General features: G+C 33.0%; 1 protein-coding gene across 1 annotated transcript in view; it reads left to right on the forward strand.

Annotated features, from left to right (window-relative positions):
- Positions 1-26793, forward strand: part of ABCA10 (ATP binding cassette subfamily A member 10) — a 49207-nt gene that overhangs the window by 17119 nt on the left and 5295 nt on the right. The window contains 21 exon segments of the mRNA XM_011370409.2: positions 2084-2252; positions 2834-2892; positions 3935-4045; positions 4393-4568; positions 4771-4890; positions 5125-5263; positions 6553-6643; positions 7529-7668; positions 8377-8496; positions 9481-9679; positions 11195-11223; positions 11226-11345; positions 12047-12180; positions 13379-13516; positions 15501-15608; positions 16415-16585; positions 16799-16912; positions 19187-19306; positions 20067-20153; positions 25558-25649; positions 26346-26466. Coding sequence (XP_011368711.1) covers positions 2084-2252; positions 2834-2892; positions 3935-4045; positions 4393-4568; positions 4771-4890; positions 5125-5263; positions 6553-6643; positions 7529-7668; positions 8377-8496; positions 9481-9679; positions 11195-11223; positions 11226-11345; positions 12047-12180; positions 13379-13516; positions 15501-15608; positions 16415-16585; positions 16799-16912; positions 19187-19306; positions 20067-20153; positions 25558-25649; positions 26346-26466 — 2558 coding nt within the window.

The raw sequence follows: 26793 nt of genomic DNA on the forward strand, positions 1-26793 counted from the left end.
ATACTTCCCTCCTTATGGGAAGGCACAATAAGTATATTCAAATCTGAGAAATTGGAAATCAAATTTTTCCTTTCAGTTCCTGTGTATTCATATAATTATACAATTTTACCAATCAGCATTGAGTTCAGTGTTTAGTAAGGGCCTCGCATCTTGTAAATGCCAAAACAGGGATCTGGAGAGGTTATGTGTCAGGCCCAAGAACACAGCAGAATTTGGACCAAAACTTTAAATAAAATTCTGAACTAATGCTCTCTTACTTTTTTTTTTTACATACAATTCAATATTTGTTATATTTATTACTCATTTCTCGTCTTTGTTTCTAGAATGTTAGTCCCCATGAGGGAAGAGATGTTTGCTTTTTATTACACTGATATCTTCAAGCATCTAGGACAGTTTGGCACTTAGTAGGTATTCAGTAAATTCCTGGTGAATTACATAAATGCATATAGTAGTCTTCATATTTCAATTTTCTTCAGGATAAATGATGTATGTTTTCCCATCTAGACACTACCTGGTACATAAGAGGCTCTCAATAAAGATTTGCTGAAGGACTGCAAGAGTGAACTCTTTATTTTCCCTCAGCTTCAAATTAAACAACTCTTCCTCCTTCTCCTTTTTTTTTTAGGTCCATAAATTTTATTCAATCTCACTTCCCTTTATTTGGGTACAATATGTATTCTTTAATCCAAAGTTTTATAAACATTTTTCAAAATGACATTTTTAGAACATTTTACCTTTACATATAAATGTTTTTGCATTTATAATTCTTTTTCTGAACCAAAACACCAAGAATTTCCTATGAAATGGATACTTATAAGATATCAGTTTTCATCTACCTATTTAGCACATAGCTGCTCATTGAAGTCAGTGTGGGTCAACAGTCTGTGTCTTAAAGGCTTTCGTGGGTAGCATTGGAAATGATTATGTAAATTAGTATTTAAATATAGTGTAGGAAGTGTGATAAGTCAAAAGGAGCAGCACGTATGCCCAGCAGTGGGAAACAGCATAGTTCTTTTGGAGTGACATTTTTCACTTGTTTATTCCCTTATGTTAGCTTTCAGTAACAGTTTGTAATGTAATATTACATGTGAAAACTCCCTGTTGTTTCAATTATCCTATAGTCTCTTAAAAATCTATTAAATTTCCTCCACTTATCACTAATAAATTCATATTTTGTGGATACATCTTTAAAATAACATCTCATTTTCTTCGATTCTATAGATCCATAGCTGAACTTTCTATTCTCTTTTCTTACCATTAAAATGGAAGTTCATTTAACTTTCAAAACAATTTTTAACTGATTATATATGTACAGTCCATTCTGCTTTGGAATGCTATGAACTATCTCTTAATAAAATCCTTGAATACTTTCATGAGGTCATAGAAAATTAAAGAATTATCTGGGTATCTGGTTGAAAAAAATATACATAAAATATAACAAAGACATGGCAGAAACAGCTTGATTTGTGTTTCTTTCATTTTTCTTATGAATTTTAAAATTTCCTGTGTTTCTCACTCTGATCCCTTAATTTTAATCTTTTTCCTTTTTAAAATCTTTTACTAGATGCCAACAGTAATTCGGCCTTACGTCTACCTTTCTGGTATTAGGAACTTAATTTTTCTACTTTTATTAATTTATTCTTAGAGCTTTGAAAAAGTTTGACTTTCGATTTGTACTGATTGCTATACTTCTTATTCCCAAAATTTTTTCCTGTATTATCAAATATTTTTTCTTTATACATAGTTGCAGAAATCAGCTTACACAACTTCTCTTTGTAAGCATCCAAGTGTCTGGAAATCCCAAGAGTGAGAAGTTCTTGATATTTGATACAGTTTCCTAGAGCTAAACTTTATCTTCTTTGATAAGCTCTTATTTTTATGAAGCAGAGCTGAGAATTTATCAAAGGTCAAACACTGTCTTCACTTTAATATTCCTGTAATACTTTACTTTTAACATTATAAACATAAATTCCCATAGAATAACTTAAATTTAAAATTGATATCAAGCCACACTAGGACAGAAGTCATTCTTTACTGATGTGGTATTATTGATTCAATATGTAATTGTGTCTTGATTGATTAGATGAAGATGGCCATTGGCATTCACCATTGTTTTTCCTAAAGTCTTCGTTTTGGTCCCGACATCAAAATACTCATCACGAAGACTTCGAGGATGAAATAAGTCCCGAGCATTCCTCTGATGACTCTTTCGAACCTGTGTCTCCAGAGTTCCATGGAAAAGAAGCCATAAGGTAACCAACAAATTATGTGACTTCGTATGTACATTTAGAGATAAAAGCTTAAGAAAGTAAGCTGCCACAGGGTCAGCCACAGGTCAAATGTTATTACAGATTATGTGTTTTTTGAAAGTTCATTTCTTTCAGGTATTCCGCTGCCATCATCCTAAATTTTTCTCATTAATCACTGGAAACAAAGAGTAGAGACTGTTATTTTGATAAATTTGCCTGTGAAAGAGAAGAATAATTGAACGATAACTAGAGAAGGGTGCAGGACTGAGGGAAAGCCTGTCACCTTTCTTCCCTTCCTCCTTCGCTCCTTTTATCCTTTCAATTGTAACTTTCCCTTCATTTGCTAACTTAGAGAAATCACGGGAAAATAGGAAAAGCCAAGCTTGATAAGGGTATCAGCAGGTCTGTGCAGACCTCTTCGGGGGACGGTTTGGGCTCTCACTGCTGCCCTCCTGGATCCCATCAAGAGGGCGACACCCCACCTTGTGAAGTTTCGGTTCCGTCATGACTGGCAGTGCTGGCACTTAACATAATCGATGTTATTAGGAAATGTGTTTACTCAAAGTTGCTTACTCTTCTTTCAGAATCAGAAATATTAAAAAAGAATATAATGGAAAGCCTGAAAAAGTAGAAGCGTTGCAAGGTAAAGAAAAAACATTGTTTCAATGATGTTTTTAATTAATTTTTGTTGTTGTTGTCTGAAAATACAGATAGTCGCAGTGGAAAATTAGAGAATGAATAGTGATAAAAAGGAAAAATTTTCATTATGAAAGATAGTCACCAATAATATATTATTTTTTCTATATATGTACATATATAAAATACTTTTAAAAAAATAGGATGTTACTACTTCTGCTAGTTTATAATCATTAACCTAAATTTGTCATACTGAGCTTGGAGTATCACTGGAATTGTTTTTGCTTTCATAGAACTTTTCATTACCTGTTTTGGGCCTTATTTTTTGTTCTCTGATAATATAAGTTCATATTGTCTGTCTTCAAGAATCTCTTAAAATTTCTGGGATGCTAATAGAACTGTTTGTTGTTTTCCAATGACATTAGATAATTTTTCATGTATTAAAGAAAAAGTTATTAATTACTAAGCACCCATATATAAAAATACCTGTGACATGTCCTGGATCACAGCAGATCTCTCTAGGGACCATGCCCACACTTTTGTGATGCAAAACAGAACAATGGCCAATGCCAGGAGAAATGTATCATCCTCTCCTTAACCCACCCTCCATCCCTCCTAAGATGGAATAAACTCCCCTTTGACTCTGTGCCTGGCACCTATGTCTTCCAGCTCTGGAAGTTTCTAAGAGACTATTTCTTTAGTCACACTGCTTTCTTTTGCCCAGGATGCAAGTACTCTGTTTACCGTTTTAATTCCTGGTAGCCTTTGTTCAATTCTTGAATAATAAATATATATATCCCTTGACATTTGAAGGATTTGGGGTAGGAAGGAGGGTAGAAAGTACATTCCCAGTCTTGATTCAATTTCTTCAGAGAAACTGATGCTTTGTCTTTATAAATAGACAAAATTAAATTACAGTTTTATGGGGGATGTATTCGAACACCAATGAAATGAAATGCTGAGTTACATTTTAGTCTTCCAAGTTTTTGAAAGTCCATTTGATCTGAATATAGTCCAAAGTCTGATTTTCACATTTTATTCTAAAACAGGCATATATCTTGACATTTATGAAGGACAAGTCACTGCAATTCTTGGACATAGTGGAGCTGGTAAATCAACACTGCTAAACATTCTCAGTGGGTTTTCTGTTTCTACAGAAGGTGAGAAAATAATTTTACAAACAAGTTGGCTGATAAAGCAGACTCACAATCTAATTATATAAAAGAGAAATGTTTCTTTAAAGCAGGACTTTTATACAATTGAGCAATTTAGAAAAGGAAATATTTTATATTTATATAAATTCATGAGAAAGCTTGTATTTTTATTTCACTGTTTGTCATTCCATGTGTACTTTTGCTGTGGACACTATGTTAAGGATAATCTGAATTTTCTCTGTGTATTAATTATGCAATTATTAAATGTGAAGTTTCTTCAGCTAATATCCTGTATTACCACTCTGCTAGAGTTACTATCCAGTTGTTAAATACTCTAAAATTTCTGTTTACAGGATCAGCTGCTATTTATAATACCACACTTTCTGAAATAACTAAAATGGAGGAAATAAGAAAGAAAGTTGGATTTTGTCCACAATGCAATATTCAGTTTGAATTTCTTACTGTGAGAGAAAACCTCAGGCTCTTCGCTAAAATAAAAGGGATTCAGCCAAAGGAAGTGGAACAAGAGGTAGGTGAAGATATTAGAACTGATAGCTTTGGAAGTAATTTGCTTAATTTACTCCTGACCATATTTTTGTTTAACTATTATTTTACTCTTTCATAAATAAATCTTAACGAAGTTCTAGAACAATTTTTTTCAAATTCGTTAGAGAATTAAGACTGCTTAAAGTAAAATGTTTTGTATTAATGTAGGATTTTTTTTTTAATAGGTAAAAAGAGTTATAATGGAATTAGACATACAAAACATTCAAGGTGTCCTTGCTAAAAAATTAAGTGGTGGACAGAAGAGAAAACTAACATTTGGGATTGCCATTTTAGGAGATCCTCAGGTGAGAGAAAATATATTTTTTGAGATTAATTTGGAATGAAGGATATAAAACTATTATTAAAGTTTAAACACTAATTACCAAATGTGAGAGTTTACAATAAAGGACTGTGCAAGCCTGTTAGGGTTATGGTGGAGGATTATATTTGAATCTAGAAATCATATTGGTTTCCATGCTACTTTTGGAAGATCCTCACTTTGAAGTAGAAGATGCTTTTATACATTTCTTCCTCTGTAGGTTTTGCTACTAGATGAACCAACTGCTGGATTGGATCCTTTTTCAAGGCACCAAGTTTGGAACCTCCTGAGGGAGCGTAAAACAAACCATATGATCCTGTTTAGTACCCAGTTCATGGATGAGGCTGACATCTTGGCTGGTGATTCTTGGTTTCCTTATTCTAACTAGTTGCATAAGGCTTTACTATAGAGATAATCTCAGTGATCTGTTTTTAAAAGAAGAGAATCTTGTTTGCTATCCATTTGAGTGACTTTATGCTAAAGATGCACTTAGCCTCAGAAAAATTCTAAGCTCCCAGTGAGTTCTTTAGACCCATACTTCATATATCTTCTTGTCTGTAACTTTCTTGACTGTCTACATTAATCACAAGTATATTTTTAAAATTTTGAAACTCAAATATTACCTTTCATGTATAGTTTTTTGTTGGACAGAAAACTTTTAGCTGGGAAAAAAATGTTTTAAAATTTACAACCCTTTGTTGTCTTCTTAGGAGGATTCTTTGTCCATTGAGTGAGGTGTTGAGTGCGAAGACGCAGGATTGGGGAATTAGTAATAGAACAAATGTTTTTGCCTAGGGAATAGTGGCAGGTGGGGGAGACTAGTTTCAGTAAGCCAGGAGAGTGTGTGAAGGATATATCTGGAAAAAATAGAAAGGGACTCAGGGAAAAGAAGAGAAATTTTTGCTGTTCGATGTGCAATATAACAACACTATTCTAAGTTTCTTCCAGGAACTGAGGTAAAGCATACTTCACTTCTTGCGCCAGTAATTTCCCACCTCAGTAATGCTATATAGTAAACCCCCCAAACTCAGCGCCTTATATCAGTGAGCATTTACTTAGTGCAGGAGTTACAGAGTTGGCAATTTAGATCGGCTCACCTACAGAAATTTTCAGGTATTTGACTGGGTTCATTTACATGTCTGGTGGTCAAGTAGCTGCTGGCTAGGATGAATCAGGTGACTCAGCCCCGCTCTAGCTATGTTTTGTTTCCCCACGCATTCTCATGGCTGTGACTGGGGCTCAAGAGAGCAAGTCTCAAGGCATAAGCCCTTTTCAAACCTCTGCCTCTCAGTGTCTGCTAACACTCCGTTAGCCAAAGCAATTCACATAGTGATATCAAGGGGTGGAGTGGGTAACTGTGCCCATAGTGAGAGGACACTGCTTATTACATAACAAAGTGTGTGGATAAAGGAGAGCTGAAGAATTGGGCCATTCTTGCATTGTTTTATGCCATTGGATCAGCTGCAAGAGATGCAGTGAACTCATGTCCTGCCTCAAGGTAGGCACGGGAAGGAGAGCTGATGTTGCACACAGGAGCTCTATATTGTGATCGCATTTGTATTGAAAAATTCATTCAGTGCTTTGGTCTCCAGGGTACAGAATAAACCCATAGAAGGAATTCACAATTTACTTCTTTTTTTCTGCTCAGACAGGAAAGTGTTTCTGTCTAAAGGGAAATTGAAATGTGCAGGGTCATCTTTGTTTCTGAAGCGAAAATGGGGTATCGGATATCATTTAAGGTAATGTATTCTGGCAGTAGCTGTTTTTAATATGAGCGTATCAATATGTAGGGTGACATTTCATGCAATCTTTTAGAGATATTAAGAAAGTCAACTTAGTATTTGGTAGAAATTGATTTCCAATAAACAGTGCAAAATATCTCCTTCATTAACATTTTCCTTGTGGGTTATATCTTGGTTTTAAGCATGCAAATTTCTAAAAGTAGATGCTTCTTTCAGTATAACATTTTCTGGCCAATATTTATATAAGAAAAATTTATATTTATGTCCCCAAAAAAGAAAGTGATTATTTTAAATGAAATAGTTTGCCCTAAGAATATGAAATTGTATTCCGAATCTACTTACATTTCACAGTCTGCTCAATGTCAGAATATCACGTGGAATATTGTAGAAAGCATGACATATTAAGAAATGAGTTGTTGGCATTAAGAGAAGCCATTTGCTGCATAGAAAGCAACTGTTTATTAAAATACTTATTAATTTTTCAGTGATCCAGGAGCAATATTTCATGTACTTTATATCCAATTATGATTTTATATATTTGTTTACATGCTAACCTATCTACACATATTACACACACACACATGCACACATGCACACATGTATGTATATACACACACTGAAATTTCATCTTGCTCTAGTTACCTTTTAGGAAGTTGGCAGGGGGTTTGGGGTTGACACTGTATTTTTTTTCTCATCTGAAATAATGGAAAAGAGACTACCACTTAGCACTTTGAAGTGGAACATCTGATTTGTGGGAAGTAATTATTGAAGTTAGCAGGATATGCCTGTAATATATACAAATTATTTAATCAAAAGCTGTCTTTTCATGAGCAGTGGTATTGGAGAAGAATTCAAAGGCTTATGCTTCTTTTGAAACATTAGTTTGCACAGGAACGAAATGTGTAATCCAGAGAGAATCACATCCCTCATTAGACAGCACATCCCCGATGCCAAGCTAACAGCAAAAAGTGAAGAAAAACTTGTGTATAGTTTGCCCTTGGAAAGAACAAACAGATTTTCAGGTAACTTACTGTATGACCACATAGAATACAGCTAAAAGTCCAAGACTGTGCTAATTCATTTTCTATCAGTAGGTTTTAAAGCTTATACTCAGGAAAATAATTATTCATAAATATGCTGTCTCCCGTTGCCAATGTGATGAAGTGTGTTAACAGATCTTAGTAAGAGCAACTAAAATTCCTACAAATGTATATCGCTAGGAAACCCAGATTTGCTCTTCATTAGCATTAAATGATTCTTTGAAACATCTTTTTTCTGAAATAGCAAAACCTTAATTTTGATAGAGATACAGATTAAATAAGTCCTTATTGGTTAAACACTTTAATAGGGTCTTTGTAAATTATAATTTAGTTATAAATGTAATATGCTAGGTATAAAAATATTAGAAAAGACAGAGAAGAAAATATATAATTTACCCATGCCTAATGAATTTTTAAATAGACATACAGATACATGTTTATACAAAACACACATGTGGCCTTAGTGATACAAGTAATTTTAAAGTTTGTGAGAGAAAATAGAGATGTAAAATAATAAAATTGATTTGAAGGGCAAGAAAACATTTTATGAGAAGGCTTTTCTTGAATTATTATGGCAGCTCTAATATGAAAATATTTTTAGATTTATCCTGACTAATTTTTAAGAATTATTATTTTAATGTACTCATTACCAATTTTAATTGCATCACATTATTCTTTTCTGTGTTTTAGATCTCTACAATGACCTTGATAAATGTTCTGACCAAGGGATAATGAATTATGGTGTTTCCATGACAACTCTGAATGAAGTATTTTTGAACCTAGAAGGCAATTCAGCAATTGAGGAGCCAGGTATAAAAATGTGTGTCTAGCAGAAAATTTAAAAAAAGAAAAAAAGAAAATGACCATGTATAAATTGATATTTGTAGATTTTTATGTAGATCTAAAGTAGGATTTTCCACTTTTAAAGAATCATAATTATTTTATACCTAATATAATCAGGCTTATTGCTAGGGATATTACTTTATGATATCTGTCTACCTCTCATGTCAGTGACAGTTACATCCCTTCGCAATGCCCACTTCTCCTTATCATCAACAGCTGTCTGAGAATGGCATGAATTCTGGCTTTGTCCATTCCTTACAAAAAATATATTCTTACTTAGCTAATGAACTAATTCTAGTTAATGTATTAACAGATAAATAAGGTATTATCTTCCCTTAGATTACTTTGTAATAATAATTAGAAGAATGTAGGAGTCTATTATGTGTCAACCATTGTACTCAGCTGTTGGGTTATATTGTTCTTGGTTCCCATAGTAACTTCATGATGTAGGAGACAAAACTTACATTTAGAGAAATTGAGTGATTAGCCGAAACCACACAGCTAATGTGTGGTATATGTTGGAATTGAGCAGGGGATCTTCCAGCTTCCTGTTACTTAAAACCACAGTGTCTTGAAGTGGTCACTGGGATGGCAGTCATCAGTGACAAACTAATCCAGTGGAGGTTTCAGATGACAGAGAAACTCAGCTTTTAGAACTTGACTGCAGAAATTTATGCTGGTACTTTTATATAACACTCTGCAAAATTCCCTTGGATGGGGAGCTGCTGCTATTGGTGTGGTAGAATAAATGCTTCCCAAGAGATGTAAACCATGCTCAGAAATTATTTTACTCATTAAAATCAGATCCATTACATTTGCAGGAATATAAGACTTATGAATATCAATAACTTATTAGAAGTGTTGTTACAAATATTCTAACAATTTTCAAAATGTCTAAAGAGAAAATACAAATAACATAGCTTATTATAATGGTTTATTACATGATTATAGATTTTGGCATTCAGAAACAGGAGAAAATCGATGTGACAAGAGATACTGGCATTGAGTCAGAAATGCAACAGGCTCTTTGTTCTCTTCCTGGGTTGAGAACTGATGTGAGTAATGGAACTCTCTGGATACGGCAGGTCTGCGGAGTGGCAAAGCTTCGCTTCTTAAAGTTAACACACGAGAGCGAAGTTCTTTTGTCCTTGTAAGTATCAGACTACTTTAAATCTCTTTAGTCAATATATTGCAAAAAAGATTCAAATAAGAAAATAAGTCTGATAATTTCTTCACTTATTTAATAAATTTGAGTGCTTATAGTACTATCCTACAGTAGTGAACACAACTGACACGGCCTTTAGGCCTACCATCTGTGGGGAAGAAAAATACCAATTAAATAATTATCCATTAAATATGTTAATTATTAATTATATCACAGTCTTTATTGAAGCCTGTTATGTGCTAGGCATTGTTCCAGGTGCTTTGGTTATATTAGTGAGCATAAAAGGCACAAATCCATGCCCTCGTAGTATTTACCTTCTGGTTAGGGGAAAGATAAAAAAAAAAAAGTAAATATAAAAACCGAATTATATAGTAGGTTATACAAAGTAGAGTAAGGGGATGGGGATTGCTGGTGGGAATTGGGAGTTCATTACAATTCTGAGTAGAGTGGTCAGTGCTGGCCACATTGACATGGTCAAGATTAGAAAACATGAAGTAAGAGGAGAGAATAACAGTTCAGAACAGAAGTCATGTATTATTTTGCCAAATCTTCCTACTTGGCAAAAGGGAGGTCGTGAAAGTTTTATGAAGAGACGGTCCAAAGGCAGACAAGGCTTTCGAGGAACTTGACGATGAAGGGAAGTAGAAAGATGGGAGCATAGCTGAAGGGAGAGTGAAATTAGGAGGAATTTCATTTTTTTTTAGTGAGCGGGAGATATTAGAACATGTTTCAGTGAGGATGGGAATAAGCCAGTAGAATGAAAACTAACTTAGCAATGTCTGAAGGAGGGTGGCAAGGGACTGGATTCAGAGCAGTATTGAGAAAGACTGGCCTTGATTGGAACAGAGGTGTCATTGGTTATAATGGAAAGAAGGAATGAGAGGAAGGTTGCCTATGTGAGGCTGAGTGAGGGAGAAAGTAGTCATAGCAGAGTGAATTCACAGACTTATTAGAGAAACAAAGGATTGCTTGAAAGTATTTCACTTGTAGTTTGAATCAGTGGAATGAGTTCTCAAGTCTGAAAATAATGTTTTAAATATTGCCTCTAGTTTCACAAAAATTAAAATGTATGTATTTTAACAGCTAATGAGAGTTAAAATTTTACTTAAAATTGTGTGCTTTGCAAGCTTGAGGTCACAGTGTGAAACAGAGTTTCTTTCCCCTTAAAATTGCATAGGCAGGCTGTTTGAGGCTCCTGGTCTACCATGAAACTACTTCCCACGTTGTCCTGGTTAACCAGCAAGCCCACAGAGGACACCCTGGATTTTACCTTCTCTTGATGTTCTGTTATTCTTGGATGCCTTGCACTATGATATGAATGATGATGCAGAAGTTTGAGTCCATCTTTAGATTAGTCTTACTTTCAGTTTTATTTTATGTAACTAAATACCATATTTGTATGTTGAATTTCCATAAGTTGCCTTTTATATAGCAGGCTTATGACTTAAATAATCAGAGAGAAAATATTTTAGACTCACATTTTAATTTTCTTTTATTTAGATTACTGGTACTTGTAATTGCTTTTATCCCCACTTGCAAATGATAATTTACCAAATTCATCCTTGGGAGCTTTCATCCAGTATGTATTTCCTTTCTCTGGAACAACTCCCACATACTCCTCTTACCAGTCTATTGGTCATCAATAATACAGGTGAGAAATAGGCCTGACATTTAGTCTTAATTTTTATCATCAAAGACCTTTAGAAAGCACAAACCTGAGACACAAAAAGGCCTGTTAAAAACAACTTGAGGGAAAATAGGGAAAAAATGGTGTGTGTCCAGCTCTCTTTATTTTCGAATCAAGAAAAATAGTGCACATAATGGAAAATATCAAGTTTACTTGATTTCATAAACGTTATTGCAAAGTTGGTGAGATTTAGCAGATTACTTAATGAGCAGGACTGATGTGTATCACTAGAACAGGCCTGGGTCATGAGATATGTATTTTGTATGTACCGTTTGTAATTACAAATATTATAAGGCTTTGCAATGTTTATAAAAGTCACTTATAAAATGCGTTATATCTGTGACAATTGCAAATCTAATTTTAGTATATGTGCTACCGAAGCAAGAACAATTGCAAATCTAACTCTCAGGAATTAACTCTTTTTTTACTTTATAAGATTTACAAGGTAAATTAACATTTTCTGAAAAGAGTCTCTTACACTGAAGATGGTAGACTGGATTCCAATATCTCAGGATCAGAATGAATTTCATTATATTCTTACAGAGTGAGAGTCTTTACCATGTCGTTCTGGGTATTCCTTAAATGAGAGGAAATCATGCTTATTTTAAAACTTTGATGTTGATTTTTTTTGCCTTAACACTGCCTTCCTTCACTGACTACATTAGACTCGGATATTGAAGATTTCATACAGTCACTGAAGCATCAGAATATAGTTTTGGAAATAGATGACTTTAGAAATAGAAATGGCTCAGACGATCCATCCTACAATGGAGCCATCATAGTGTCTGGTGACCAGAAGGTATGTTTGCCTCCATGTACTGTTTTATCATGAGTGGGTTTTTGCCACATTTTTATACTTTAAAAATAAGGAAAGCAACTCAACTATTCTGTATCAGCATAACTCAGAATGCCACCTTGGCCCTTTTTGAGTAAGGCATGAAATTTTAATCCTTTAAAGGACACATTTTTATCCTCAGTAATTAAAGGCATCATTTTTTGTTAGTGAATTCATTTATTTTAAAAGCAGTGCATGTTTTGTGACAACTGGTTGGACTTTGAGGGCATTATGCTAAGTGAACTAAACCAGACAGAGAAAACTAATACTGCATGGTATCATTTATATGAGGAATCTTAAAAAAAAAAGTCAAACAGTAGAAAAGTGGTTGCCAGGGGCTGGGGAATGGGGGAAATAGGGAGAGGTTGGTAAAAGCATACAAACTGTCAGCTATAAGATGAATAAGGTCAGAGGATCTAATATAAAAAATGGTGACTATAGTTGATAACACTTGAATAATTAAAATTTGCTAGAGATCAGAACAAAAACGTTCTCATATATATTTGTATGTATATATACACACACACGTGAGGTGATGAATGTGTTAATTGATTAGATGGGAGGAATCCTTTTGCAATGTATACGTATGTGTATCAAGTCTTCATGATGTACTTTAAATAGCTTACAATTTTATTTATCAGTTATACCTCAATAAAGCTAAAAAAAAGCAATGCGTATTTAATAAATTCCAACATTACTAGGGTTTATAATAAAGACAATAAAATTTTCTCCATAATTTCATTCATTTATTTTTCCATATGATATTTCTGTTAATAGTTTGGTAAAAATCTTCTATACTCTTTTCCTTTATGAAAACACAAACTTCCTATATGTAGAATGAATAATAAAATACATTTATTAGTTAGAAAATAATACATATTTCCTAAATTAGAATAGTATTAGAGGAGTCCTGCAACTTTCTTTGTACATAAAATCTAAATTTTTGACATCTTTCCATGTTAGTGAATGTTAGTCTATTTCATTAACAGAATAAGTTACGATGATTACAAAAGTAATGCATTCTTATAGCAATTCAAAAAGGCAGAGTGTCATGGAAAAATTAATAGTCTCCTTCTCACCCAGGTAATATGTAAAATATACAAAAATACATTTACTCTAAGAATTTAGAACTTATATCTGTGTGCCTTTTTTCTTTTTAAAGGATTACAGATTTTCAGTTGCATGTAATACCAAGAGAATGAATTGTTTTCCCGTTCTTATGGGAATTGTTAGCAATGCCCTTCTAGGAATTTTTAACTATACAGAGCTTATTAAAACAGAGAGAAGCACATTTCCTGTGGTAAGTATCACATTGACTTATATAAGAGGCAATATAGCAGAGGGATAAAGGGCAAAGACTCTAGAGCCTACTACTTGAGTTTGAATCCTGCTTCTGCTATTTATTAGCAAGTTTCTTAGCCACTCTTTGCCTCAGTGTCCTCATTTGTAAAATAAGAAATATAGTAGTATCTACTTTACATAATTATTACAAGGATTAGGTGAATTTACTAAGTGCCTAGAACAAAGCCTGACATACTTTTTTCATTCATTCTACACATACTTCTTGAGTGTCTACCATGTCCTGGTACTTCTAGGTGCTGGGGAAAGAGCATAAACAGAACAGACAAGAATCCCATCCTTTGGAGCTTACATTCTTGTAAGCGGGGAGAGTAAGCATTCAATACATGTTTGCTATTACTATTCTGAAAGATCAAGAATTTTTAATTTTATGTTTAGACTCAATAAATTTTTTAGATTAAAAACTTTAATGGAAAAAATTTAAATGTATAATAAAATTTTTTACCTTAGTACATTAATGTAACCTATTATCTTCTATTCTTTATGCTGATATATATTTTTCGATTACATTTATTGCTACTTGATAGACGATAGTGTTGTATTTTATCATTGGCCTCACCCCTCTGGTCTAAAGTCTTGTCTGACCAAAAATTACAGCTAGCTCCTCAAAGCATAGAATATTAAGAGCCAAGATCCAAAAGGACACTGAAAAATTGTAAATGACAGAGAAAAACCAAAGGGCTGTTGAAGAATCATAATTTTAGCTTTGTTTGGTTCACTGTCTAGAATAGTTCTTCACATTTGCTGGGTACCCAATACACATTTGCTGAAATCAGTGGTTGAATGAATTTGCTTGGAAATGTAGAACACCAGAGAAGGCTTAAATCCAAATCCTTAATTTTATGTCAGATTTTCCTGGAGGAATTTGCTGAATATGTCGTATACAGTGATCAAAGCAAGTGTGGAAGGTGTATTTATGCACTGCAGTAATACTTATGTGAATGTATGGTCCAGCCCTAAAATTAAGATTATTTAATAGTTCTATAGTGTTTTCTCTATCATTTTAAATTTTACATTGCCTTTTTGGGTCTTGGCTTTTATATGTTTTACATCCTGTGGATTGCAATGTAATTTTTGATCATACATAATTTTAATAACCATTTCTCGGCCTTCAAAAATAACTGCTAATAAGTATGTTTGATTATGGTAGATTTAAAAAAGAAAAATTATAAAAATTGGATAGATTTTTGCAAGTATATGCATAATAGTTGTGGAGAATAAAATTTTACTGGAAGATTTCACAATAAGATTAATGCCAACTTTAGTTTTTAGTCTATTGTGTTTTAGTCTCTTGTTATAACAGTAATAAATACTCGGTCTGGAAAACAACTCAGATTTATAGTAAGCCCCCTCCGTGCCTTAAAGATTATTTAATTTAAACATTTCTAGAAGTCAAGAAATTATACAGGAAAGATTGTCTCTCTTCTAATTATATCTCATGTGTAGGAACAGGAACATAAGAACAGCTTCAAGACAATTACTGTTAGAGTTTTAGAGGCTCTCGTTTATAATTCATCTGCTTGGACGTAGAGAACTGGAACATATGTCAGCTTATTTAGCTCAGTGCTTCAGAGACTTTTAAGTGTAGCTCCAAATAGTATCTGTCATCATTTAACAATGACTAAATGCAAATATGAAAGAGAAACTGCTCATGCCCTCTAAATATGTGCATATAAAATTCAGATTGTGAAGTTTTTTGATGTGCAGTTCCAGGGAATGGCACCTGCTGTACAGGGTAACAAAACATATTTGCTTCTCTCTTTGCTTCTTAAATCAGGAGTATGCTTCCATTCTGAGTTTTTCACCATTTCCCAACTCCCTCCCTAAAAGACAAAACAAAACAAAACAAAAAAAACTTATAAATATGTATAATTGTACAATTTATAACAATTTCAATAGCTTACAGATGTGTTTTGGATTTCCAGGATGACCTAGTACTGAGACATGGTTTTTTGGGCGTGCCCTTACTTATGCTGCTCTTTGCAAACTGCATTTCTCCTTACATCGGCATGAGCAGCATCAGCGATTATAAAGTAAGAGGGGAAAAGGAGATGGACAGGGAGAATGAGAAGGGAGAGGGTGAAGGAAATTGAGAATGAAAGGGGAGAGATAGAGGCAGGGAGTAAGGAGGGGAGAATGAATGAATGATTTTATCTGACTTTAGTAATTACAATTTCATTGTTTTACAAACACAAGATTGCCCCTCAAGAAAAATGTGTTTCCACATAAATCATGTCATTTAATCTCCTCATAGAGTCCAGCAAATGCTTAATCATGGTGTCAAAGAGGTCTGCAAGGTCACTACTTAACACAGTAAAATTGCCTCATACAAAATGACTTAAGAAATGAAAATCTACTTTTTGACTACATGTTGTTACTTTACAATTCCAAAGAGAATTTGTGTTTTTAAGTATAACATGGAGTATATTTGCAAACTTTTAACTAGGCTTTTATAAATTGGCCTTTAAAAATTTATGATATAGTCATTTTTATTGATCTATACTAAAGGGTAAATCAGCTTTACAAATAGGCCAGACTTTCCTGTTGCAATAGCTGTACAGTCCCACATTGGGTGTCACTTATTTAGTCAAAGACACTGGGACAGTATTAGTGTGTTAGTTTACCTGAGGCCTCTTCCTTAAACCTGGGCTAGAAATTCACTGAAGCTCAGATTCATTGTATAAAGTAACAGACTGAAAAAAAAAAAAAAAACCTAACTTCCCAACAACATACTATTTCTAAAATTTATTAAAAATTAACATTTTCACACAAAAAAATCAGAATTCTTTTTCTATGAAAGATTTCAACCCCTCCTGTGTCCCTTCTATTTCTTTGTCAGCTAAAAGCTCAGTCTCAGCTGTGGATTTCAGGCCTCTGTCCTTCAGCATACTGGTGTGGACAGGCTCTGGTGGACATTCCATTATACAGCTTGATTCTTCTTTCCATATATTTAATTTACTGCTTCATGGTTTTTGAACTCAGACTTTCATTGGGACTCATATTTGCTCTGGTAAGTGATACTCCGCCCCACCCCCAGGTTAAATAAAATAGTAGAATCAAAACAAAAATTCATTTTCATTAACATTTTATCATTAACAAAAGAGATATGCAAGAAGATTGCTTTAGACAACTTTGTAATCTGGTTCTCTCTTTCCCCCTCCCCCCACAACCCAACCCACACATGACCTGCCATCTCTAATCTTGCTATTAATCTTGTTTGCAGGTGGTTGGCATAATTGGTTGTGCAGGGTCTCTTATATTCCTCACATACCTGATTTCATTCATCTTTCGCAAGTGGAGAAAAAATAATGGCTTTTGGTCTCTTAGTTTTTTTATCGTAAGTATCAACATATAGACATATACACATTTATATTAAATTTCTTAAAGTTTGTTTTTAAAAATGCAAAATTAAGTACGAATTCTTAGAACGGAGTTACTTCTTTTCTACTTCCATTATTGGGCTATATTCATGGTTTCAGGTGTTTTTTGTTCATTTTCTTTCTCCTATTTTCCATCTGTTCTTTATGGTTTCTCTTTTCCACCTTTGTTTCTTTGTAAAGAGACAAAATATCTATAGATATCTTGGTGTGTTACAGCTGAAAGACTAGGCCATTTTGGACAGTCCCTCGTTTTACAGAGTGGGCAAAACTGAGAATCAGATTTGAACCCAAGCCTTTCAACTCAGTGAGATTTTCTTCCTGAATAATTCTCCTTATTTTAAAAAAAAAGTGTTAGGTGGCCATATTGACTAATAACATAAGCAAATAAGCGTGGAAAAGTTTAAACAATGAATGAATTTATTACTTTAAGCCAAATTCTCTATTGTATTTCCTTCCCCATGCCTTTTTGACATCTCGACCAGATACCATAGCTTTCTGACCATTTCAGATATTAAAATAATTTCATTTTGTTAATGAAGCCTATTCTCCATATCTCTTAACATTTTGTTAAAATTTTTCATGTCCTTGCTGCATTCTGAGAAATGTTTCAGACTTTTTTTCCCAATTCATTTGTTTTTTATTAAGCTTAAGCTGTGTCTAAATTATCTTTAGTCTTTGACTGATTTTTGAAATTTCAGTTTTATTTTCCAAAACTATATCTGGTTCTATTTAAAGTATGCCCAGTTGTTCCTCTTAGTTTTTTGTTACTTGCTTGTGTTTTTCACTCCACATTTGATTTCCTTATATATTAAATTGAAAATAATATTTGTATTTGTTATTTGACAATCTAATATCTAAAGTCTTCAATAGTTTTACTTTGTTATTTTTTCCCACGCCTGATTCACATTTATTGTGGCTTTTTACCTTGTATGTTTGATATATATATTTCTTATTGGTAGCTCATATTTGGTTGACCGTTAAGTATGGAACTTCCCAGATCCTAAATTGGAGATGTTTTCATCCCCAAAGAGTTTTCAGTTACTTTTATAAGAATTGACAGTATAGAATTAACTAGGATTGCATAAGCCATTTTTAAAGTACCATGCCTTAATATGAGATTTGTAAGAAACACGCATAAAGAGGGTTTTGTCATGTTTCCCTGGAGGTATTTGCAGGGAAAGGCCTTAAGGAGGCCTTAAGGAGGGCCTCAGTCCTAGCCTCCTTACCCCTGTGCCAGAGTAAGCATCTCATGCTGCTCAGATTTAGTGTTTACTGGTCCAAGTAATGGACCAATAGTTTAATGATCCAAGTCAGGTTTTGAGCTTTGTATGTGCCCTTGAAGAATTCCCTCACTTTTTTTCTGAGACTAACCCTTCATTTAAAGGAATTTTGTTAACTTCCCTATTTATTTGTATGGTGTGGGTCCACTAGGGTACCTATTCTTCCATATTTCTACATATAGGAGTCCACAGCTGACTTTTAACACTGCAGTGGTATAAAGCAGTGAATATAGACTAGTTTCTAGCAGATGGAAGAGTAAATATAGAATGGGGAAGTGGAAACGAGAAGCGTTTCACTATTCCTTAAAATGTATTGTTGCTATTGTTGCTTGCCAAAAGGAAGAGTTAATGAAAGGATTTCTTTTATTTTTCTGATGGGTGAGACAAGATAAATGGACTAATTCAAGCAATATCTTTAATATAAGTGCTATGGCCAGTAAATATTTGAGGAGATTCTGATAAAAGGTTATAAAATAAGCTAATGAACCCCTAGATTATTTTAATTTATATTGTTGTTATTTTCCTTCAGAAAATGTTTTTTATGTTTTTTTTGTATTATCTGTTTCATATGTGGAGGTTTTGGTACCTAACACATTATGCCTTGACTTGATGTGTGGTCAGTTGACTTATGCAATATCTTCTTGTAAAAGTAATAGTGGTTGAATGTGTGGGCTCTAAAGTCAGACAGCCCCAGGTTTGAATCCTTCTTTTATTATTACAGGTCGTGGTAAATCTTTTAAGTATTTATGTCAGACTTCATTGAAATTCTGTGTTTCATTTGTAATGATAGTTTGATGCTTCTTAAAGAGGAAAGCCTAACAATATTGTGGTATATGAGGTGGAAATTGAAAATAGGAATGTCTCCTAGGAAAACAGATTATTCATAGAAAATATCATAAAATATTAAATATGACAGAAGATTATAATACCTCTGGATTTTTTTTATTCTAGTTCTCAATACTTGCAGTTATCATCCTGCTGTTAACTTTTTCTGGAGACTCCAGCTTGATTTTATCCATGATTTTAATGCCTTTTTACACTTTAGTTGGATTTATCATATTTGTGATACAGGTAAGTAAGCAATATCACCTAGTGAGCCTTGACCATGTATCCCATTAAAAACTCTTTATGTAGTGTTGTAATAGATTCATTTTGTAAAACTTAGAAATTATTTAATGTTTATAAGCTCTGAAAATAAGATTTTAAAACTGTATAAAGTTGAAAGTTGTCAAATTCACTGAGACCAGTATTCATACTCATAGAGAAGCAGATAAATCCATCTAACAATGCAGCGGGAAGAGACTCAGTCTGAGCATGATGTGGAAGATTCCCATTTCAGTTTTGGTGACAATCTGAAATTCTTATTGTGCTTAAATATAGGTTTTCCTAAATTATTGGAGATGTGACATATTGTGCTTTTTGATTTCATACCACTTAGTGTCCATAAGTTGCTTTTAGAGTGTGTGAATTGATGAGGGAAGGAAAGCATGATGTTACTAAGAACTTCTGGGAGAAACCAAGCACTACTGAGAATTCTGAGGGACTGCCGACGCTATCACCTTCGTCACAGTTCTATATTTTGTCTCTCCCACTGAAAATACACTTGTAAATCCCCACTACATAGAATTAAAAAACAAAAAGAATCGGAAATTGCAACCAAGGAAGGATGTCGGCTCATCAACAGATTTTAGTATTAGAGAACAAGTCTTGTCCCAACTCATAGAATATTCCCCAGTGGCCCATGGAACATCAAGAACAATGGAGGCATATTTATAAGTTTTATATTCATAAAGCAGAGAAACTTTATGTAACCCTTGTTTTTCTTCAACAGCTGTCCTTGATGTATTTGAGAAGCCCCAAAAATCTGGATGATGAAATAATTAGTACTCAAAACACCATGTTTTTATCATTATTAATAGTAAGAAAAATTTTCTTCTTGACTATATATATTGTACAACATTCAAAACCATGTGATATACTTGATCTTATTCAAAGAATGGGAAATTTAAATATCCTAAAAATATCTGCTCTTACTACATTGTACATTCAAATATAATGGCAGTAAAATCTAAGGGTATTTTTCTATGTAGTCGTTGACAGTAATATATATACCAGAAATTCTAAAGTCTTAATTGCTATTGTTGATATGGATTAATTGACATAGATTGTTGATATATGTATCCAAAGACAATTTGAAGTGCTTTATAAGAAATACCACAGATGCTGTGTGACTAAAAATCATTTCAATAGGGATTAAAAAATAAGCTAATTTGAATAATGAAGAAGAAAGAGGAAAAATTAAGTGGAATTTTATACTGAGAAAAGATACTGAGGTAAAATATACTTCTATGTATTGTGGTAACTGAGGCAGAAAAGAGAAGCACATGGATTACAGGCCTTTTGTTTTCGCTTAATGGCAGGAGAGTAGTTTATCAAGGGAGAAAATTTCCTAACTTTTTTGTACGTTTATAAATTTATAAAGTTATATACATTTTTACATGGGTCTTTGTATAATGAATGTATATTCTTCCTATTTTGTCAATGTATGTGGAGATGGTCCATATATAGTCATTTTGAAGTGAACATTAATAAATAGTAAAGTTATATAATTAATTGTTTGATTGGGTCATATAGTCAAATATTCAAAATGTGCAACTCTGCCTAATGTTACAAACAAACTCTGAAACCTCCAAGCCTAAAGATAATAGAGATTAATTCTTCACTCTCATAAAGTCCAATGTGGATTATGTGGCCCTCCTCCATTTCGTAGCTCTGTCATCTGAAACTCTTAACCTCCAGTTGCCACTGCACGGGACGAGGTTAGAACACTGCATAGGATGTTAGAGGTCAGGCCAGAAGTGGTGTGCATGACTTCCTATGGTATATGCTTCATCGTTCCTTGTCTACTTGTTTTTAGTCAGTTATATATGTGGTTGTAAAAGCCACATGTATTTTTTTCAGATGTAAGTTTTCCTTTCAGCTTTTTAAAATGTGATTAAAAATGACATAAAATTTGCCATGATAACTATTTTTTAAGTGTATAGTTCAGTAGCCTTAAATATATTTACATTTTTGTGAAACGGATCTCCAGAATTTTTTATCATGAAAATCTGAAGCTCTATATCTATTAAACAACGACTCTCCTTTTCTCCCTCCCCCTTGCCCCTTGTAGCACTATTCTACTCTGTTTCCATAAACCTGACTACTCTAGTACACATATAAGTGGAATTACATAGAGTTGTCTTTTTGTAACTCGCTTATTTTACTTAACATAATGTCTTCAAAGTTCACCCATGTTGAAACATATGACAGGATTTCCTTCCTTTTTAAGACTGAATTGTATTCCATTATATGTACATTTTATATATCCATTCATCTGTTCGTGGACTTTTGGGTTGCTTATACCTCTTGGCTATTGTGAATAGTTCTACTAAATAAATGTGGGTGTGCAAGTATCTTTTCAAGACCCTGCTTCCAGTTCTTTTGGACATGTATAGGATTGCTGAATCATATGGTAGTTCTATTTTTTATTTTTTGAGGAGTCTTCATTCTGTTTTTCATAGTGGTTGCACCATTTTACATTTCTGCCAACAGTGCACAAGAATTCCAATTTCTATACATCCTTGCTAACACTTGTTATTTTCCAATTTTTTTGGATAATAGCCATTCGAGTGGGTGTGAAGTGGTATCTCATTATGGTTTTGATTTACATTTCTCTGATGATTAGTAATGAACTTCTTTTTATATGTTTGTTGGCTGTTTGTATATCATTTTTTGAAAAATGTGTGTTCAAGTCCTTTGCCCATTTTTAAACTGGGTTATTTGATTTTTTGTTGTTCAGTTGAGGAGTTCTTTATATTTTCTAGTTATTAACCCCTTATCAAATATATGATTTGCAAATATTTCTTCCATTGTGTAGGTTACCTTTATTTTGTTTTATTTTATTACTTTTTTCTTTTTAATTTATTTTTTAATTTTTAAATTTTCTAATTTTTTCATTTATTATTTTATTTTTTATTTATTTTTTATGCCTTTTTACTCTGTTAATGTGTCCTTTGATTCACAAAAGTTTTTAAGTTTAATGTAGTCTTATTTGTTTATTTTTGCTTTTGTTGCTTATGCTTTTGGTGTCATATTCAAGAAATCATTGCCAAATCAAATGTCATGAAGCTTTTCCCGTTTTTTTTTTCCCTAGGAGTCTTATACTTTTTGACCTTATATTTAGAACCTTAATAGAGTTAATTTTTGTACATAGTGTAAAATAAGGGTCCAACTTCATTCTTTTGCACATGGATGTCCAGTTCGCCTAACTCCATTCATTGAAGAGATTGTCCTTCCCCAATTGCATGGTTTCGGCATCCTCATTGAAGGTTATTTGACCATATATATGAGGATTTATTTCTGGACTCTTTATTCTATTCTATAGTTCTGTTTGCAGATACAAGTTTGGAACCTGATGTATTTATTCTCTCTCTCTGTGTGTCACACACACACACACACACACACACACACAATGTAATGATGACCACCTTAAATCAATCAGGAACAATACAACTGGGGCATGTTTTTATTTTATCCATAACACTGAAGGATAGTTTTGTTGGATGTAGAATTCTTGCAGATTTTTTCCCAGCTCTTTGAAAGCTCTTTGAATGTATAATTCCACTTTCTCCTGGCTTGCATTGTTTCTGAAGAGAAGTCATCCATTAATTGTACTGATGCTCCTCTCTAAGTGATGAGTTCTTTTTCTCTTACTGCTTTCAAGACTTTTTCTTTGGTTTTCAATAGTTTGACTGTAATTGTCTTTTTGTGGTTATCCTACTTAAGGTTTGTTGAACTTCTCGAATGTATATATGGTTTTTCATCACATTTTGAAAGTTTTTGGCCATTATTTTTTAAAATATTTTTTCTGCCCTTTCTGTCATATCTTTCTGAGACTCCTATTACACGTACTTTGGCATGTTTGATATCCCATGGTTCTTTAAGGCTCAGTTCATTTATCTTTCATATTTTTTCTCTGTTTTTCAGATCAGTTATGGAAAGTCTATCTTTGTTGAGTCATATTTTACTTTAAGTTTTTAAACATGGTTTTCTTTAATTCAATGAATATACAATAGCTTTAAAAAATTCTTTGACTACTAAATCTAACATCTGGTGATAGAGATAATTTCTGTTGACTGGATTATTTTCCTGAGTATGGCTCACCCCTTCTTGTTTCCTAATGTCTTGCTCTTTTTTAAAATATATACATTTAAAAATAAATGTTTAATTCTCTGGACTTTTTTATGTTTTGCTATGAGATAGTCACTAATAATTTTACTTTAATATTTTCCCAAAAGGAGTATTCAGTTATCTCAATACCATTTCTGAATACTCCATGTTATGCTTTCTGAAATAAAAAAGCATCTTCATCAGTATTGAATTCGTATGCATATTTAGATATAGTCCTCTTGTTATTCTCTTTTACCCCATTTATCCATTTGTTTATATCAGTGCCAGGACTACATTGTTTTAATCACTGTAGCTTTGTATATTTTGCTTAATCTGAAATCATAAGTAACCTCTCATCATTTTCATTTTTTAAAAAATGTTCTGCTTTCATATTCATTTTTTCTAGTGAAAATTAGAATTGAGTAGTCAAGTGCCAGAAAGTGTATGTGGAGTTTTGTGGATATTATTTTAAATGTCCAATTTATTAGAGCAGAATTTGTGAGTTCAAAATAATGATTTTTAAATATTTGTATTTAAGACATTATATATACATTAAAACTTTTATTTTCTATTTTTATTTTATTTCACTTTTACACATTTGTGGCTAAGTTTTTCCTGTCTACATTTTTTTTAATATCTTTAGCTGTTAAAATGTTTTTCACTATACATTCTAATTAGTTCTCAATGGAATATAATATTTTTGTGTAATTATCTTATATTTGTTTGCCTTCCTGAATTTTCTTATTTCTAATCTTTTTTCAGATACTTACCTTGCATCTTCTAGTTAAACATTATCTAGAAATAATTATATATATATTTGAAAATATATGATGTACTATATATTCTTACTTCATAACATTAGCTTGAATCTCTGAAAAAATATCAACTAATACTCTTACTAGCAGACATCCTTCCATTGGTTATGATTTTACTGACAATGTTCTTAGTGCTTAACCACTAGCATTATATTAACTGTTTGTTTAAAATATCAACTATTTATTTTATTAATTCTCTCAATTTCTAGTTTACTAGACATTTTAGTCTTCTATTTTTTTGCTTTTAGTATTTATCAAGAATGAATCTTGAATTTTATCAAAGACTGTACACATTAAGAATAATAAAAAGTTTTAAATAAATTTTTATTAATAACTAATAATTTTATTTCATATTTTATAATGTTTAAGAAATCTTTCCTTCCCCGAGAGGCCATGAAAATTTTTTTATATTGTATTCTAAAAGCTTTATATTCTCTTTTCATATTTATGTCTCCTAATTATTTAAAGTTGATTGTTTTTATGTGTTATGAGGTAAGGGTCCTATTTCACTTCAGTCTGTAAGAGTACCCAGTTGTCCCAACACTATTTTTTGAGAAGTCTGTGGTTTTCCCATTGATATTCGAAGCTACCGCTGTCCATTTATAAGATGTCCATATACGCAGGGTCTGTTTCTGGGATATCCATTCCATTTTGTTTGCTTCTGTCCAGTTCTTAGGGAGACTACTATTCTGATAACTACTTTAAACCATGTTCTATGCTTGGAGTTCTAAGGATCATTCAAGTGATGTGAACTGGACTACCAATCTGTGCAAGGCTGGCTTCTCTTTCCACCTTTACTCCCCATGGTCAGCTCCCAAGGCAACTATCTTAGAAATCTACTGGGTGTTCACCCTTCACTAAGGATGTAAGTCTTGGAGGGCCAGGCTTTATTAGGGAAAAGATTGTCTATTCTAGTCTTTGCTATGAGAAAACGCTGTATTTATGTACTTTCTTCTGTCTTCTGCTCCTGGACATGCCATGAAAATTGAAATTTAAAAGTCGCTTTGGTGCTAAGCCTCCCTCTTACGTTCTCTTAGATGTGTCTTAAAGTCTTTAGTGTCTTGTCAACTTTTCTCTGCTTTAAAGAAGTATTTTAAAATTTTTTAATCCAGATTTTTATTTTTGTTTCAGTGTGCAGGTTGGTTTGGATAAACTTCTCCGTATGAGAAGTACTTTATAAGATTTTCATCAAATTTATTTAAAAAATGGTCAATTCTTCTATAACAAAAGGGAAACATTACACATCATTTGAGTCCCGTGATGATGCTAACTCTAATTATCTCTCTTTGCCTTTAGCCATACCTTCAGAGTGCCATTTTCCTTTTCATCATAAGGTGTCTGGAAATGAAGTATGGAAGAGAAACCATGAGGAAAGATCCAGTTTTCAGGTTAGAAGAACATTAACATATGAATATAATTTAAATATTTAATGTTTATGGCAGTACATTTAACATCCATTTATTAGGACGGATTTACTATCCAACTCTTGACTAGGCCCATTGAACAGCATTATTCTGGGGGAAAAAATAAAAAGAATAGGTTTAGATTGAATGCAGGGATACATAATTTCTAAGTCTTGGGTCTTACTAATTTTTGGCAAGTTGAGCTTTTGTCTTGTGTATCTCTGCGAGCAGTGAGTAAGCACCGAAGCTTGTTTCTCTCCTGCTTATGGCAAGTATAGGTCTCTGAGTAGAAGACATAATAATGAACTGGTGTTCAGCGTAAGTGTGTGAAATGTTTTGAAAAGGCCAGAGAAGCCAATGATGATGATCATTTATGATGAAATAGCATGGTGATCTGGAGGGCAACAGACTGAAAAGACTAATAAGTCTATATTTGAGAGAAGTTAGAGGGCTAGCTGACAGAGGAGACAGACGTTTTAAAGAGAAGAACTAGCCAAAAAGAATTTCAAGGGACTTGGCTACTGGAAGGATTATTATTGTCCAGGGGAATCTTGCAGGTAGTAAATGAATCATTTATATTCTTTTAAAGCAAAGTATAATAATTTAATGATCAAGGCTTACATTCTCTCGATAGTTGTACAGCTAGAATTGCATTTTTATATTATTTTATTTTCTCTGTAGAATCTCTCCAAGAAGTAGGGAAAATCGTCCAAATCCAGAAGAGCCTGAAGAAGAAGATGAAGATGTTCAAACTGAAAGAGTGAAAACAGCAAATGCACTCACTTCTGCAAACTCGGAGGAGGTGAAAACAAGTGACTAGACCCTTAACAAAATACTGAGATACTTCACTTGTCCTGTCGAATTGATGAACTGTTAGTTGTTAGACTGAAAATTTGCTTTTGTTTCTGTAATACTTCCACTTATAGGTCATATTCAAATCATTATCTTTTGGAATATTTATCCCGTTTTCACTCTTTCAATTTTCTCTTCTTCAGTTTTTCATGGTTCTTAATCTTAGATCTTCATTTGTCAGTGCAATTTAAGAAGTTCTGTTAATCAACTTTAACAAAATTTCACATCCTTTGCAAGATAAGAAAGAGCAATATAAGAAAGTTGCAATATAAGAAAG

Source organism: Pteropus vampyrus, unplaced genomic scaffold (assembly GCF_000151845.1).
Source record: "Pteropus vampyrus isolate Shadow unplaced genomic scaffold, Pvam_2.0 Scaffold169, whole genome shotgun sequence".
Taxonomy (NCBI): Eukaryota; Metazoa; Chordata; class Mammalia; order Chiroptera; family Pteropodidae; genus Pteropus; species Pteropus vampyrus.